General features: G+C 40.6%; 1 protein-coding gene across 1 annotated transcript in view; it reads left to right on the top strand.

Annotated features, from left to right (window-relative positions):
- The window catches only part of BBX (bobby sox homolog (Drosophila)), a 136,840-nt gene extending 124,306 nt beyond the window's left edge, over nt 1-12,534 (top strand). The window contains exons 12-15 of the mRNA XM_009993358.1: nt 426-512; nt 8,263-8,460; nt 9,066-9,258; nt 12,050-12,534. Coding sequence (XP_009991660.1) covers nt 426-512; nt 8,263-8,460; nt 9,066-9,258; nt 12,050-12,137 — 566 coding nt within the window. The 3' untranslated portion in view covers nt 12,138-12,534. The remainder of the gene's footprint in view (nt 1-425; nt 513-8,262; nt 8,461-9,065; nt 9,259-12,049) is intronic.
- Nucleotides 12,535-13,264: the final 730 nt, after the last annotated feature.

Below are 13,264 nucleotides of genomic sequence, written 5' to 3' on the forward strand. Positions count from 1 at the left end.
AGCAGGAACTAAAACATTGGTTTGTTAGCAACACTTTTGGTCACCAGTGTAAAACACAGCACCATCCAGGCTGCTGTGAGGAAAGCTTACTCCATTCTAGCCAAACCTGGTACACATCCAAAAGAATGCATATCTTTGAACAAAAAAGCAAGCAAAACTCTTGGTTTACTGTATGACTAAGCTTTCCTAGGGTCATAATTCTCCAAAATGCTTTGTTATGTACTTAAGCATTGGAAGCTGGTGAGTTGAAGTACAGCCTGCTGAAAGTCTCCAGAGTCCATTCTGGGAAGAAGGTTAAGTTTTGTGCTTCTCCATAAAATGGCATCCTGTATTATTGAAAAGGGAGGTTATATAGTACATATGTGACTGCTGTGCCGTTTTTAAAACTGCTAATTAAAAGTCTGTGTTATTAATGTTGTCTGTAGGTTCATTCCAGTCTCAGAAAAAGAACTTATTCTACAAAATTGTCAGCAAATGTAAGCACAGAAAGAAGCTTAATGTTCCGGACACAGGTACTGGTGCATTACTTAGTTGAGGTTTTGGATCACGTTCTCTCAATTCAATCTTGGAAAATGCTTCTAGACAGAGGCTACTCTGCTCTCAAGTCTTTGATTGCTTTAGTCCCTTATTTCCTTGTCTTCTTTGGTTCAGTCAGGCCCTGGCTCCAGTTGATCATACTACCTTATTCCAGTATGGCGCTGTTTTGTTTTTAATTGGCGTCTCCCTTAATTACAGTTTCCCTGCTCCAGTTGCTGTGCAGCAGAGGTGACAAAGAAAAGGCAGTTCTGCAGTTGGGTCTGAACTCTTTTATCTTTCACAGCTTGTAGCTCTTTAGTCCTTTGATTGCTCTTATCTCCATCCCTTCTATATCAGAGACCATATTATTTATCCCTCTTCCAAAACATTTGTGCATGTCCCTTATCTCCTTTCCCTATGATTTCCCACTGTCTAGAACTTTGCAACTGGTCAGGATGTAACAGCTTATTTCTGCACCAACTTTCAGAAATACTAATGTAAACCAGCCAACCCTCTGTAGAAATCCAGCTTTCTGTTTGCCTCAGATTGAAGATAACTTTGAGAGTTTTTTAAGTTATGTCCTGGGCTTGCTCTGCCCACTGTCCTCCTGACAGCTCTCCAAAGTCTCTTTCTGGTTGCAGTGTTGTGGTCCTGCATACCTACATGCTCACAACTCTGAAGAACATTTCCAGGTGTACAGTATATGCAGGACTATAGCTTAGCCTGCTCCCCTGGGCCCTTGTTTTTTCTTTCTTTTGTAGTAATGTAGCCCACGCTATCCAAATCATGCCCAGGCTGTTCTTTAGCCCTTCCACAATGGAGTTCTCTCCCACATCATCCCTGTGATGTAGAGGAGCATCTCTGGTTCTGCTTGCTTCAATAGCTCTATGAATTTCTTCCATTTTTTTCCCCCATCCATATCCATAAGATAATAAAATTACTGTCCCACTCTCCAGTTCCCCCAGCTACCTTTTATGCCTAATTCCCTAAGGCTTGGCCAAGTCTTTTCCTGTCCTTTCCTGAGGCTGTGTTTTCAGTCCTCTATGATGCACATGCACTGTTTTCCCACATAGATTCTGCCAGCTCTGCTGCATTCAGTGACGCACGTATTTTGAAATTATTTCCTCTGGTTCATTGTGTTTGTACAACAAACATGGTGTGGGAGTCACATGTGAGATGTAATTATCTTGCTTCCATGCTGGTGTGAAAAAGGCATCATACATTAACACAACTTTTATTTGGTGCCATTCAGATTTCTGTCCCTGAATTATTAATAGACTGTAGACAAATTAGTAAGAAAAATAGGTGTTTAAATTCTCCAGTGGTAAACAGAAAGCATTTGCTACATGATAGAGTAAAAAATACAAATATCTTAAAATCTACAGGTACAAAATGTGGCTAAACAGAATGTCAAAACCTCCATTTCATTAAAAGAAGCCAGCCTGTTTTGATATCAAGTGAAGTGTGCACTGTGATCAAAGATTCAAGCCTGACAAGCATTGAGTACCCTGGCCCCTTTCCAGCACAGTGCAGAGGCCTGTCCTTGGAAGTTAAGCGTGTGACTAATATTGTCATGTCTAAACATTAAAGATATGGCTGCATTTGCTGGAGCAGGGCCAGTTTGCTAAGTTACTCCCAAGACTGAAGAAAAGACACAAGGAGCTTAGCAGTCGTACACAGTCCACGTAGGAATCATCAAAGGAAAGACAGGGGATATATATAGATATATATATAGATATATAGATATATATATATAGATATAGATATATATATATATTGGTGGTGAACTGCATTTTCTCTGAGTTGCAATGGGGGAGAATTTGCCTGCTCTTTAAGTGTACCATGTAGTGGCACTGAAAGCAAAGCACTGATCAGCAAAGTGCAGTGTGTTTGTGATCTTGGCGAGGTGGCATGCAGCCTCACCATCGTGTGCTGCCTATGTAATTGCATCCTGTCATGAGTTCCTAGGCAGCAAAGCCCTAAACTCTGACTCACCCAGCACTTTTATTTCTGTTCAAATATACACAATTCAATGAATTAAACACTAAATGAAAATTTCAAATCTTTTTTGTGGTGAGTCACAAGTGTGGTTTTGCTTTTTGTTGAGTTAATTTTGTTGGAGAAAAGGGCTTGAATATTCCTATAGCTAGAGAGGAGACATTTGGAATGGTTTCTGTCTGCAGAGGTCATGCTGGATTCACATTTTGTCATCTTGAAAAGTGTGTGTGCCTGTGTGCATCTGTGTTTTGAATGAAGAAAAAGTGCAATAAAGGCAATTTTTTACGTGATTGGATCATGTTGTCTGGGTCTGACTGTGGTCTTGAGTACCTAAGTGAATTGGGCCTCCATGTGACAACATCATACACAGCATCCGCAGTGCAAGTTGACAGATAAAAAGTTTGCAGGTGTTTATAGAGATAGATGCAGCCCAGTAAAATACCAGTGGTTATGTCACAAGCCCTGCTCCTAGCGGAGAGCACACAGTAATGTAACTGAATATGTAAAGAGATATGTCACTTCCTTATGAAGGCTGACAGAAGCACAGCTGGACCCATCCCCATTTGGGAGCGTGAACACCACTCAGCTGAGAAATTCACTTTCTTCCACAGTCAAGGCTTTCCCATGGGAAGCAATACTTTAAATAACAAGGGGAAAGTCACATCTGTTGACTCCTTGCAGGTGCATTTGAGTGAGCTGTGCTGGGGCTCTCACATGATTTGTGTAACAGCCAAGTACAATGTTGGCCTTTGCACCAGATGGACGTGTAGACCAGTCTTAACAGTAGCTGGTATGTGAAGGGCCCCAGTCTCCACTGGCTGTTAGGGCTGACTGCCTGCCACTGATCACCCACCAGCTTTCCCACACACACATTAGTCTGTACAGCCTTAGCATGTATGGTTGAGCAAGAACAGACAATTAGTAGAATGACCTTTTCTTTTTTTACTTTCTGCTGAGAAAGCCCTGTTGTGTGGAGCCTGCAGACCAGAGGGAACCAGCATCTCTGTGCCACTGTGCCTTTGGCGTCCATCCAGGCTGGAAGAGGGCTGGGTCAGCATAGGTGCAAGCAGCAGAGCTTCCCAACCAGGCAGCTGTTCCCCTACATGTGGCTTGACGATTTGTTTCCTTGTCAGCTGATGTTGCCCTGCTTGTTAGTCCCCAGCCCTTGCAGCAGTTTCCATGTGCCTCTTGACCCCATGAGCCATATTGCAAGAGTATCCTGTTATCAGAAGAGATGGAATATCCACCCACCTAGGTGTAGGTCAGAGTGTACTTGTTATCAGTTCTTTGGTGAAGTCATTACCCAGGCACTGGTGAAGAGATTTAATAAAAATTATTAAACCTTCACAGGCCACCTTTCCTTCTTGATACCAGCATGCTTGGACCTACAGAGCATTCATTATCCACTAGATGTGGTTGAACTCCTGCAGCTTGCTCTGGTAAATGGGCATTGCTGAAGAAATGGTTTTACATGTCTCATGACTTGCTGAGGCTTAGTCTGAAATGCTTATCTTCTTCTGTGGTGTGCTGAGTCAGCCCAGTTGACTTCATTTTTCATGTACACAAAGGTGATAGCTGTTCAGTCATGGGTGAGATCAGTAGCAAATTCGGCATTTTCAACATAAAGTCCCTCTGTGATTTGAGTGCTTTTTCCAAAGGAAGTTTTGTCTTATCCTGTCCTTGCTCAGCATGGGATAAAGACACTGTGTGCATATGACTGCTACTCCTGAGAGCACCTTGCCTGGTTTTGCTTTAGTTGTATAATGGTGCATTGCAACCTTAAAATCAGGGTTAGCAAAACTGTTCCAATCTCCAGCCACAAGTTTTGCATAAATAGTAAAGTGGTATAAATGAGCAACACCAGAGCAGTGAGTCAGGTCTCTTTGTTGTTTGTTTTCTTTCTTCATTGAGTGTGTTTGGCCTTTTTTTTTTTTTTTTTTTTTTTTTTTTTTTTTTTAAATAGGTTTAAGACTTGAGTTACAGCTAAGGCAGTAGCTCATCTGCTGTGGCAGACTTGTGTTCTGTTGCATGTCATCTTGCGCTCTGCAGTTGGTTCCTTGCAATTGTAAATGGGTGGAAATGAGACCACATGTCCTCTGCAGGCCCACAGAGTAAACTGTCCATGCTAACTTTTAACAAACCTAGCTCAGGAAACCATCTGGCATAGAGCTCTACATGTTTTTCTCTCAAAGCCATTTTTGTGACTGTGGTGTAAGCATGCCAGAAGGCCCACATCTTCCTATCATGTGCTCAGCTCTGCTTGCAAAAATAGTGCTCTAGTTCTGCATGTGCTACTGTTGTGGAAAGCTAATCATGCAGATACCTGTTTGCAGGACTGCACAGTAGCTGCAGAACTCCATTTCATTTTTAGACAACATTCTCCTGAAAATCAGCTGAGCTCTACAAGGGATATGAAAAGGATTAAAGGAAGTAATAAAGACAAATACAGGGCATTGAACTTGTTTAGCCTTGTCTTTTCTGCACAGAAAACCAAGTCCTGGTTTGGAGCATCCATACAGATATACCTTTGTCAGTGGAAGCAGTGGGGTGCTCTTCATCTTGAAAGAGAGGGGGGGGGTGCAGGATCAAGACCCTTGTCAGCACCTATCTGAACTGTGCAGTTGTTGAAGCACATACTCCTTTCTCCTCTGGACTTGAGTGCAAAAGGTCTTGGGGATTAGGCCTTTTTATTTTTTCCTCCAAGTTAGGTTTCTTGTCTGCTAGAATTACAATCCGTAAAGAAGTCAGTGAATTATTCCTCATCCCAGTTTTCACTAAGACTGCTAGAGAAGAAAGAAGCTCTTCCTTCAACACCCACCCTATTCCCCCCTGTCCCTCCATAAAATAAAAATAAAAAAAATTACTCATTCATTCTTCACCCTTAATCTTTCTGTGTTCAAAGCTATATGGCAGCAATGTTATGACTGATAAAGACCTTACTTTGGAGCTAGGGGAGGATCAAAAAATAAAGGATTCACAGGTGTCTTTTCGGTGATTGAGAAACTTTTAAACATGGAAAGGGAATATGCTTGCTGCATCCTGGGTTTGTCAGCCACCTAATAGCTATTTCTTCATCTAACATGCCAACATGGTATACTACTGCAAAATAATCTGTTGCATATTTTCTTAGTTTTACGTCTTTAATAACTATCACTTATTTATGTTTTTACCATTCAAGATTTTGTCTTACCTTTAATTTCTTGAGGGTTTTGATGCGTACAATATGAGAAAGAAAACAAATGTAAAAGGGAGATGTTTGCTGTATTGACTAATCTGGTTAACTTCCAGTGAATTGACATGGCCTGTAATATACAATATATTTAATGAAAACATACCAAATCAGGTTTCTTTCCATCATTTCTTTGTTGTTTAAATCAGGTCTTAATACTTCTATTAAACCCATTTTTTTTAAGTTACTTATCTTACTAAGATTAATGCCATAAACTAAATCAAACTGGAACTAAACAGCACTGTCAAAGTACTACTCTTAATTAGGGCAAATCCCCAAATCAGAATTAACAATTGGTGTTGGACTACAACCAAACCACTACATTAATACATACTCAACACTTATGAATTCCCAAATAAGAAATCTAGAGAGAAAGCTGCTTATTTAATTATACATTCTGATTAAGATTTTGGTCTCAGTCAGTGTAGTCAGCTTGTCAGACTATCTTATGATTAGCCCAACTGCATTACTTTAAAGTCATATTTGCAGTCATTGGCTCTTTACTGATTTGAACTGTTACGGGGCAGATCTTTTCTGATTTCTCTTGCTCTTCCTACAAAAGATAAGTTTTACAGTGTAGCTCTGCTCTGGAAAGGTTATCAGCTATAGCTAAACACTGAGAAAAGCAGATTGAAGCTGTGTGGATTTTTTTCAAAATAAAGAGAATTCACAACTTCCAAAATGTTTTCAGGAGAGGAGATATGAAGGTGAATTAAGACTATAAACAGGCTAAGTTTGGGAACATTTCCAAATGGATTTTATACATATGTACTAGATCTGATTTTACATTTATGCCATAAAACATTAAAAGGTCCCTTCCAACATAAAAGAATATATGGCAACAGCTAACAAGTTAAAATATGTTATAACTGGTCCCTTCACTCAGTCCACATCCTCAGTTAACAGTTACAGAAGCTAGCAAAAGATAAAGATTGTATTAACCATATTTTTAAATAGGAAACTCATTAAATCTGCAAAACAAACAATAAATAAACAGTAAATGCACAGTAAAATGAAAGAGGGCGAAGTTCCTGCAGACTGCTTGGCTGTTGTGCATGGTTTGTGGCGTTGGGTGCTCCTGTGTGACAAAAACAGTCTCTCAGTGTGGGAGGTTGGTTTTGTTCTGTGCTGAGCCCTTCTGAAAGAGCAGTTGTTTGCTTGAATTCCGTGCATGTAATTTTTGCTGGTCCCACCGCCCAGAAAGTGAACAAATGGGTTTTAAATCTATCTTTAAAACGGAAAGAAAAATTGAGAGAAATTGTGGGGAAGAGAAAGCTTAACTGTAGGTACAGTAACAGATGTGACGTATATAAAGGACTGTTGCAAATAAATGGTGTATAACCTGACAGGTAGTAAAGAAAGTAATGAGTTGAAATTGCAGCAGGGGAGATGAGGTGCAGGCACAGGAAAAAAATATGTACTCATTCAAGATTACAGGGCACTGAAAAAACATCCCAAGGACTTGGCGCAGATGCCATGAGTGCCCCCAGTTCAAAACGGATTAGACAGACATCTGTAAGAAATTACTTGGACATTTCCTTTGCTACCTGTGGTTTCTTTCTAACCCGAGCTTAGGGTGGGCCTCATAATACTTTTATCGGAGGAAAAAGGATGTCTCAGATTGAGTTTATGAAGTGCTGATAACCAGTGGTACCAGCAGTATGGCATATTAAATCAATGGAAATTACAAATGGTTAATGACTACAGAGTAGCTTCAGACTTTGGAAGCTTAAATACGTTTTGTGAATGCTATCTGACCAATTTCTTCATGGAGAAGATTGAAGAGGCTGTTTAGTCAGGTGAAAATTTGTGATCATGGTCTGGTTCAGGGCAGAAGGCTACTTTGAAGTGCCAACACTGGTATTGTTGAGAAAGATTCAAACTGTTCTTTCTCGCTCTCTGACTTTATGTGGGCAGTATTTCTGTCACAGTAATTTTATCCCATGCTTGCTTTCCTTTTTTAGCATTCTTGTCTTCAACTGTGATGCAGATCTGCTTTTGTATTTGCTGTATTTTGGGTGGTTTTTAAGGTCATCTGTTTTGTAAAACACAGTAATTCCCTCCGCTTAGAGAAGACAACAGAGACTGTAGAGGGAAGTCCGGGTGTTAGTCAGAATTTCCTGAATTCGGCTTATGAGTCCATCTGTGAGCTAAGATAAGCTTACCTGAGGACTGTTACTGTTCCTTAAATACATTTTGCCTCTTGACTACTTGCAGGCATCTTCTGTTGCAGTGTTTTATACAGGCTGTTGGATACCCTGCTCCCACTGAAGCACTACTGCCCATCTCACAGTTTTCTTTGCAAACTTTATAAACTTGAACTTTCCAGGGATGTCCTTAAAAGCTGATACTACTATGCCCGTGCAAATATCTGCAGCATTCAGATAATATCTTGCCATGGGTTATGCTCTGAGTACCTGCAAGGGAAGGCTTTATGCAGATAGATGCAAAATGTTAAATGAATGTAGCTAGTAGCTGAATTCTTCTACATGTAAAACTATGTTTTTGTCCTCTTTCAGCCATACTTTCAGAAGACAGAAATTCCAGTGAGTTTGCCTGGAAGCATAAAATTTCTCTATCTGCCCTAAACACTCCAGAGCCAGCAATGATGCATGAGCCTTTAGTTGGCAGCCAGAAGAGGAAAGCAAGGAAAACTAAGATCACACATCTTGTCCGAACAGCAGATGGTCGAGTGTCACCAGCAGGAGGGACACTGGGTAAGAAAATGGGAGTTTGAATTTTCTTAATACTGAATGGTTGGAGAAGGTTTGAGAGTACAAGCAACCTATTGGGGAAGTATTCTTCAGTTAACTTACATACATGCTAAGAAAGGTAATTCTTTAAAATACAGATATCACCCTATTGGGAAATCAGTGAGTTAATAATGGATGACTTTTTTTTGTTTGAATGCCCAAATCTGCCTTATCTCCCTGGATATTTCTATCTAAGAACTGAGAGCTGATGTAGAAATAAATGGATAACAGTTACCTTTTATTATTTGTTTCCAGTCCAGCAAAGAAGTTACACTGCACCTTGTTACAGGATGTAAAAATTAATTCCATTATGACAGTCAATGCTGCGGTCCTTGCAGGAATCATCTGCAGTTAATCTTTCAGGACCTCTGTATCTAAAAAGTACTCAAAAGCTCTGTTGCCTGACCTGAAAGATCAAAGGCAGTTAAATGCAAAATGAGTAAACTACTTCATAAACCTCAAAAATCAAAAGTCCTGAAGGTAAAGACTCTGTTAACAACACACTAGCCAGTATCAGCTACTGTGAATTTAAGGGCTACATTTGCAAGCTTAACTTTCTTTTTTTGCAGAAGAGAAGCCAAAAGAGCTGCCACAAAGTACTCTTCAAAAAACATCAAGTGCAGAAACAGATTGCAACAGTGAATGCTCCAGAAATACAGAGAGAGAAGAAAATAATAGTATTACATCAGATATGCCAGCAGTGTCTGCATTTTTCAGCTTAGCTGCTCTGGCAGAGGTAGCAGCCATGGAAAATGTACACAGGTATGGTTTTCTTTTTCCCTTGCTGTCCAAGTGAATAGTATGTGGCTGCCAGCTTCCTCAGAAAGCATGTGAATTGCAGACTGTTTAGTTTGGCCTCTGTGTTTCCTCTTTCACAGCTTTCTGTGAATGTCTGTTTTACACCACATGCTTAGTGGTGTTATGTCTTCACCTAAACAATAATGTAATCTATTTCAGCAATCAGTAAAATGATCCTGGTAAGCTTGCCCACCATTTTTATATATAAACAGGTTTGTATGCTCCTTTAGATCCTAATGATTGAGGGTTTCTAATTACCAGATGTTGATTGTCAGATAATAGCAGATTTAAGTAGGTATTGCGTGCTGATTTACATTTTTTCAGTGGTCTAAGACTGTGGACACAATTTCATAGAACTTCAGTTGAAGCTTTTGTGCTAAACTTGGCTGAAGGAAGCCAACTTGTTATTTTCACTCTTGTGCTTTGCTCTGTAGGAGGCAAAGCATCTGCAGAATGGCATGGGACAAAGCAACTCTGGGTGATGGAAAGCCACTTCAGTTTGGGTTGGTCCTCTCAGTTACCGAGTAGATCTTCCACACAGCTAAGATAGAGAATGTGCAGGTTACTTAGGGCTGTTGGATCACAGCATGGTTAGATACTGCATGTTAGACCTGTGATGGCAGGAAACCAATGACAGCAAGTTCTCGTTGGCTCTTAATTATCCAGTGTTTTTCCTTGATGCTGCAGCATCCTTTTCTGCAGTGGAAGGTCAGTGAGAAAGTGCTGGGCCAGTCTGAAACCATCAGTCTCTGCAAATGACAAATACTAGATTGCTAGCTACCTAACCATAAGGCAATTAAACCATTCACAACCTTAGTTTACTGGTGGTCTTGTGGCCCTCATTAGCCAACGTTATCCTGTGTGTTCAGGCTGTGCAACAAGCATTGAGAGGCTTTTTAGAAGTTCAGGGGCCTTACCAGAAAAAGCAGTTAGTCAAAGTCTTCTAGCTCTTCTCAACAGAAGCAGTTGTCTTGCTTAAACAATTCTGTTTTGGATGAGAAGTGTTTTCACACTGCATTTGGCCTGGCCTTTCTTCCCAGCTTTGCAATGCAAGGGTCTGCTATCAAGACTGCAAAAGTCTGAACTTGTCGTTTTCTTTGGTCAGAAGTCACAAATGGATACTTAGGAAGTGCTGTGCTGAGCTCTGCTCTCCCACACGCCCCTGTGGTTTCATTGATTTCCATTAACACTGACCAGAATTGCACAAGAACATCAAAATTCACTTCACTGTGGTTTTTCCCTCTTTGTTCCTCTAAGAGTTCTTTTTCTCTACTTGTCCCTGTTTAAGTGAGCTATTGCTTTACGTAGCCTTCTGTTTGGGTCTTTCATAGTCCCACCTTTTGTCATCTCATCATGTAGGTAGAGCAATGCAGCATTTTCTGTGAGGCTTGGAAACACCAAACCATCACATGTCCAGGAGCTGTTGCAAATTCCAGGTTCTAATCACCCCAGGGGGAAGAAAACGGGAGGACTCTTCCCAGTATAAAGTTAGCCAGGTCCCTCACAGTCTTGGCAAGTTGAAGTCTGAACAGAAACCTAAATCTGATGGGTTAGATGCTTCTCTGTTTTCTACTCTGATAACTTTTTATGTTTTGCAGCTCACCTCTTGATTTTCAAATTAAGAAATGAGAACAGAATTAGAGGTTTGCTTGATGTGCTTTGTCAGTGTCTGAATTTAATTATTAAATAATTTTAACGAGCCTTGGGCCATGGAACCTAAAGTCCTTTTTCCCTGTAACTAGAATATGTCTGGAAGTGGCAGCATGGTTTTCATTTGAAGGCGCCTGTTTGGCTTCATTTACTTAGTTCATGCCCTGGCCAAGCACTGTGAGCGTGAGCTGCAGCTTGTGCCAAAGCCACCTCGTTGCACTCCAGCTGTGTGAAGCAAGTTGGTACCTCGGTTTCTGTTGTGGTCTTAGCTGTGCAAGAGTGAGGTAAAGTGGCCCCTTTGTGGAAATGAGAAGTGAGCCCCAGATTTTCATTGCTGCTGCAAGTGACACATACAGTAACAAAAATAGAACCTGACTTGTGAGATTAGATAACAGGTGGTGACGTGCTTTGTGTATGTATTTTAAAAGGCAAGCTGCAAAGGAGTCCTCCCAGGTCCATCTGCTACAATGATTGATGTTGATTTCCAGTACATAATTCTGGCACAGTTTATTTTTATGATACCCTGTGCCAAGGGATCATTTGTACATTAACACTGCTGTAGTAATGAAAGAGATATTGTGCTGTGCTGATGAGGTGTTAGGTCATGAAACTTGGAGTAATTCCAGCATGCAACTCTGCTGATGAGTATATTTCCGTATTGCTTAAAAGCTGACTATTGACTGGCATTAACATGACACATGCCTCTGTGCGTTTACTTTCTTTTGCCTTCTACACATGAGCTGTGTTGTCTGGAGGCCTGAAGCCACTCCCCCACAAAATGAGTAGCAGCACTTGTGTACTCTCCAACTTAACTCTCCAGCTGCGCATTTTGGTTTGTGTAGACAAATACCACTGCGTCTTGGTTTTGCCTGACATTGTGTTGCGTTGCAGGTTGTCCTTAGGACATTGTGTTACCATTGCAGGAATACCTCCAAAAAGAGTGTCTGACAGTGCTATGGGAGCATCTGTAGCAGCAGAGAGCTGTGGTGCTGTCATGTCAGATGTTAAACCAAATCATGTGCTGTTTTCCATCCTTTCTGATCTGATACAAGCACCTCCTGTGCCACAAATAATCATAGGTGGCTTTTCTTTTCTTATTTTGCAGAAGTCAGAGGGCCACACCTCTCCCACATGACGGACAGCCAAATGAAATGTCTCAGGCTCCAGTGCTTATTTCCTGCGCTGACCAGTGAAGCTCCACTTTATTGTAAAACGTTGTGCTTTACCTAATAACCTAGCCTTTTCTTTACCAAGGGAAGCTAGTCAGTCCATATGATGGAAACTATAGACTGCAAGCGAGTGCTTATTGCTCTGAGTGGCCCAGAATTCACTGGAAGCCAGACATTAGCAACTTGGGCCAGGTCCTCAAATCGGAACCCAGTATGTAGGAGGGTGATATTGTCTATTAATGAACAGAAATGGAATGATCCTAGAGCTTGCTTTCTGTTGAAGGCTTTTAAACAGTAAATAGGTGGTTGGTGTGAAAAAGGCTGCCTTTACTGTTAGCTCACACTCTTTTACCAACCAGAGAGTATGGCAACTAGTTTCATATAATACCTAGTTATTCTAAATGAAAAAAAAAAACAAACAACAACAAAAACACTGACGCACTGCACTAGTTATTATTAGATATTCTTAGTCATTTTTGTACATGAAGATTTAAGTTCTAAGATGGTTTATATTAATAGGTTATGCCTACGTTTATATTGTAGAGTGAATTTAAAACCTGTTCCAGAGAACTCAAGGCAGCCTGGACAGATGTACCATTGTTAGCGGTGTTTGGGCAGCCATGTGGTCCAGATGTTCTGCACTTTTATATTTGCCACCAGAGTGGTAGAGTTTACTGGCAAAAATTGTGACAGGCTATGTTTGGGTTTGCTTCTTTTTAATTTAGCTTTGAATAACCAGGATGATGTGCATTAGAAAAAGGAGTGGTGTATGGAAAAGAAAATACTGCAGATAATTGACTTCTGTTTCATGCCTTGAAGGGTTCCTTTATTTTTTGCCTAGATATCTGAGCAACTTGGTGAAACTTTCCTATAAACAAAAAGTACTGCAAATGCGTTTTTCAAAAGTGACCTTAGTATTATTTCACTGTTCTGAGAAACCTGAAATTGTGACTTTTCGATACACATGTACACCAACACACATACCTGTTACATTTTGCAGCCACTGGCATTGTTGTAGTTACTATGCACAGTCCAAATCCGCCTCAGAGTTTGCATAAAGGGCCAATTACAGTTTGTGTTGGAAAAGTGGGAAGTTGTATCCAGATGAACTACAACTGAAGAGTAACGTTTCACTGAACTCAGACTACCAA

Source organism: Chaetura pelagica, unplaced genomic scaffold (assembly GCF_000747805.2).
Source record: "Chaetura pelagica isolate M959 unplaced genomic scaffold, ChaPel_1.0 scaffold101, whole genome shotgun sequence".
NCBI classification, from domain to species: Eukaryota; Metazoa; Chordata; class Aves; order Apodiformes; family Apodidae; genus Chaetura; species Chaetura pelagica.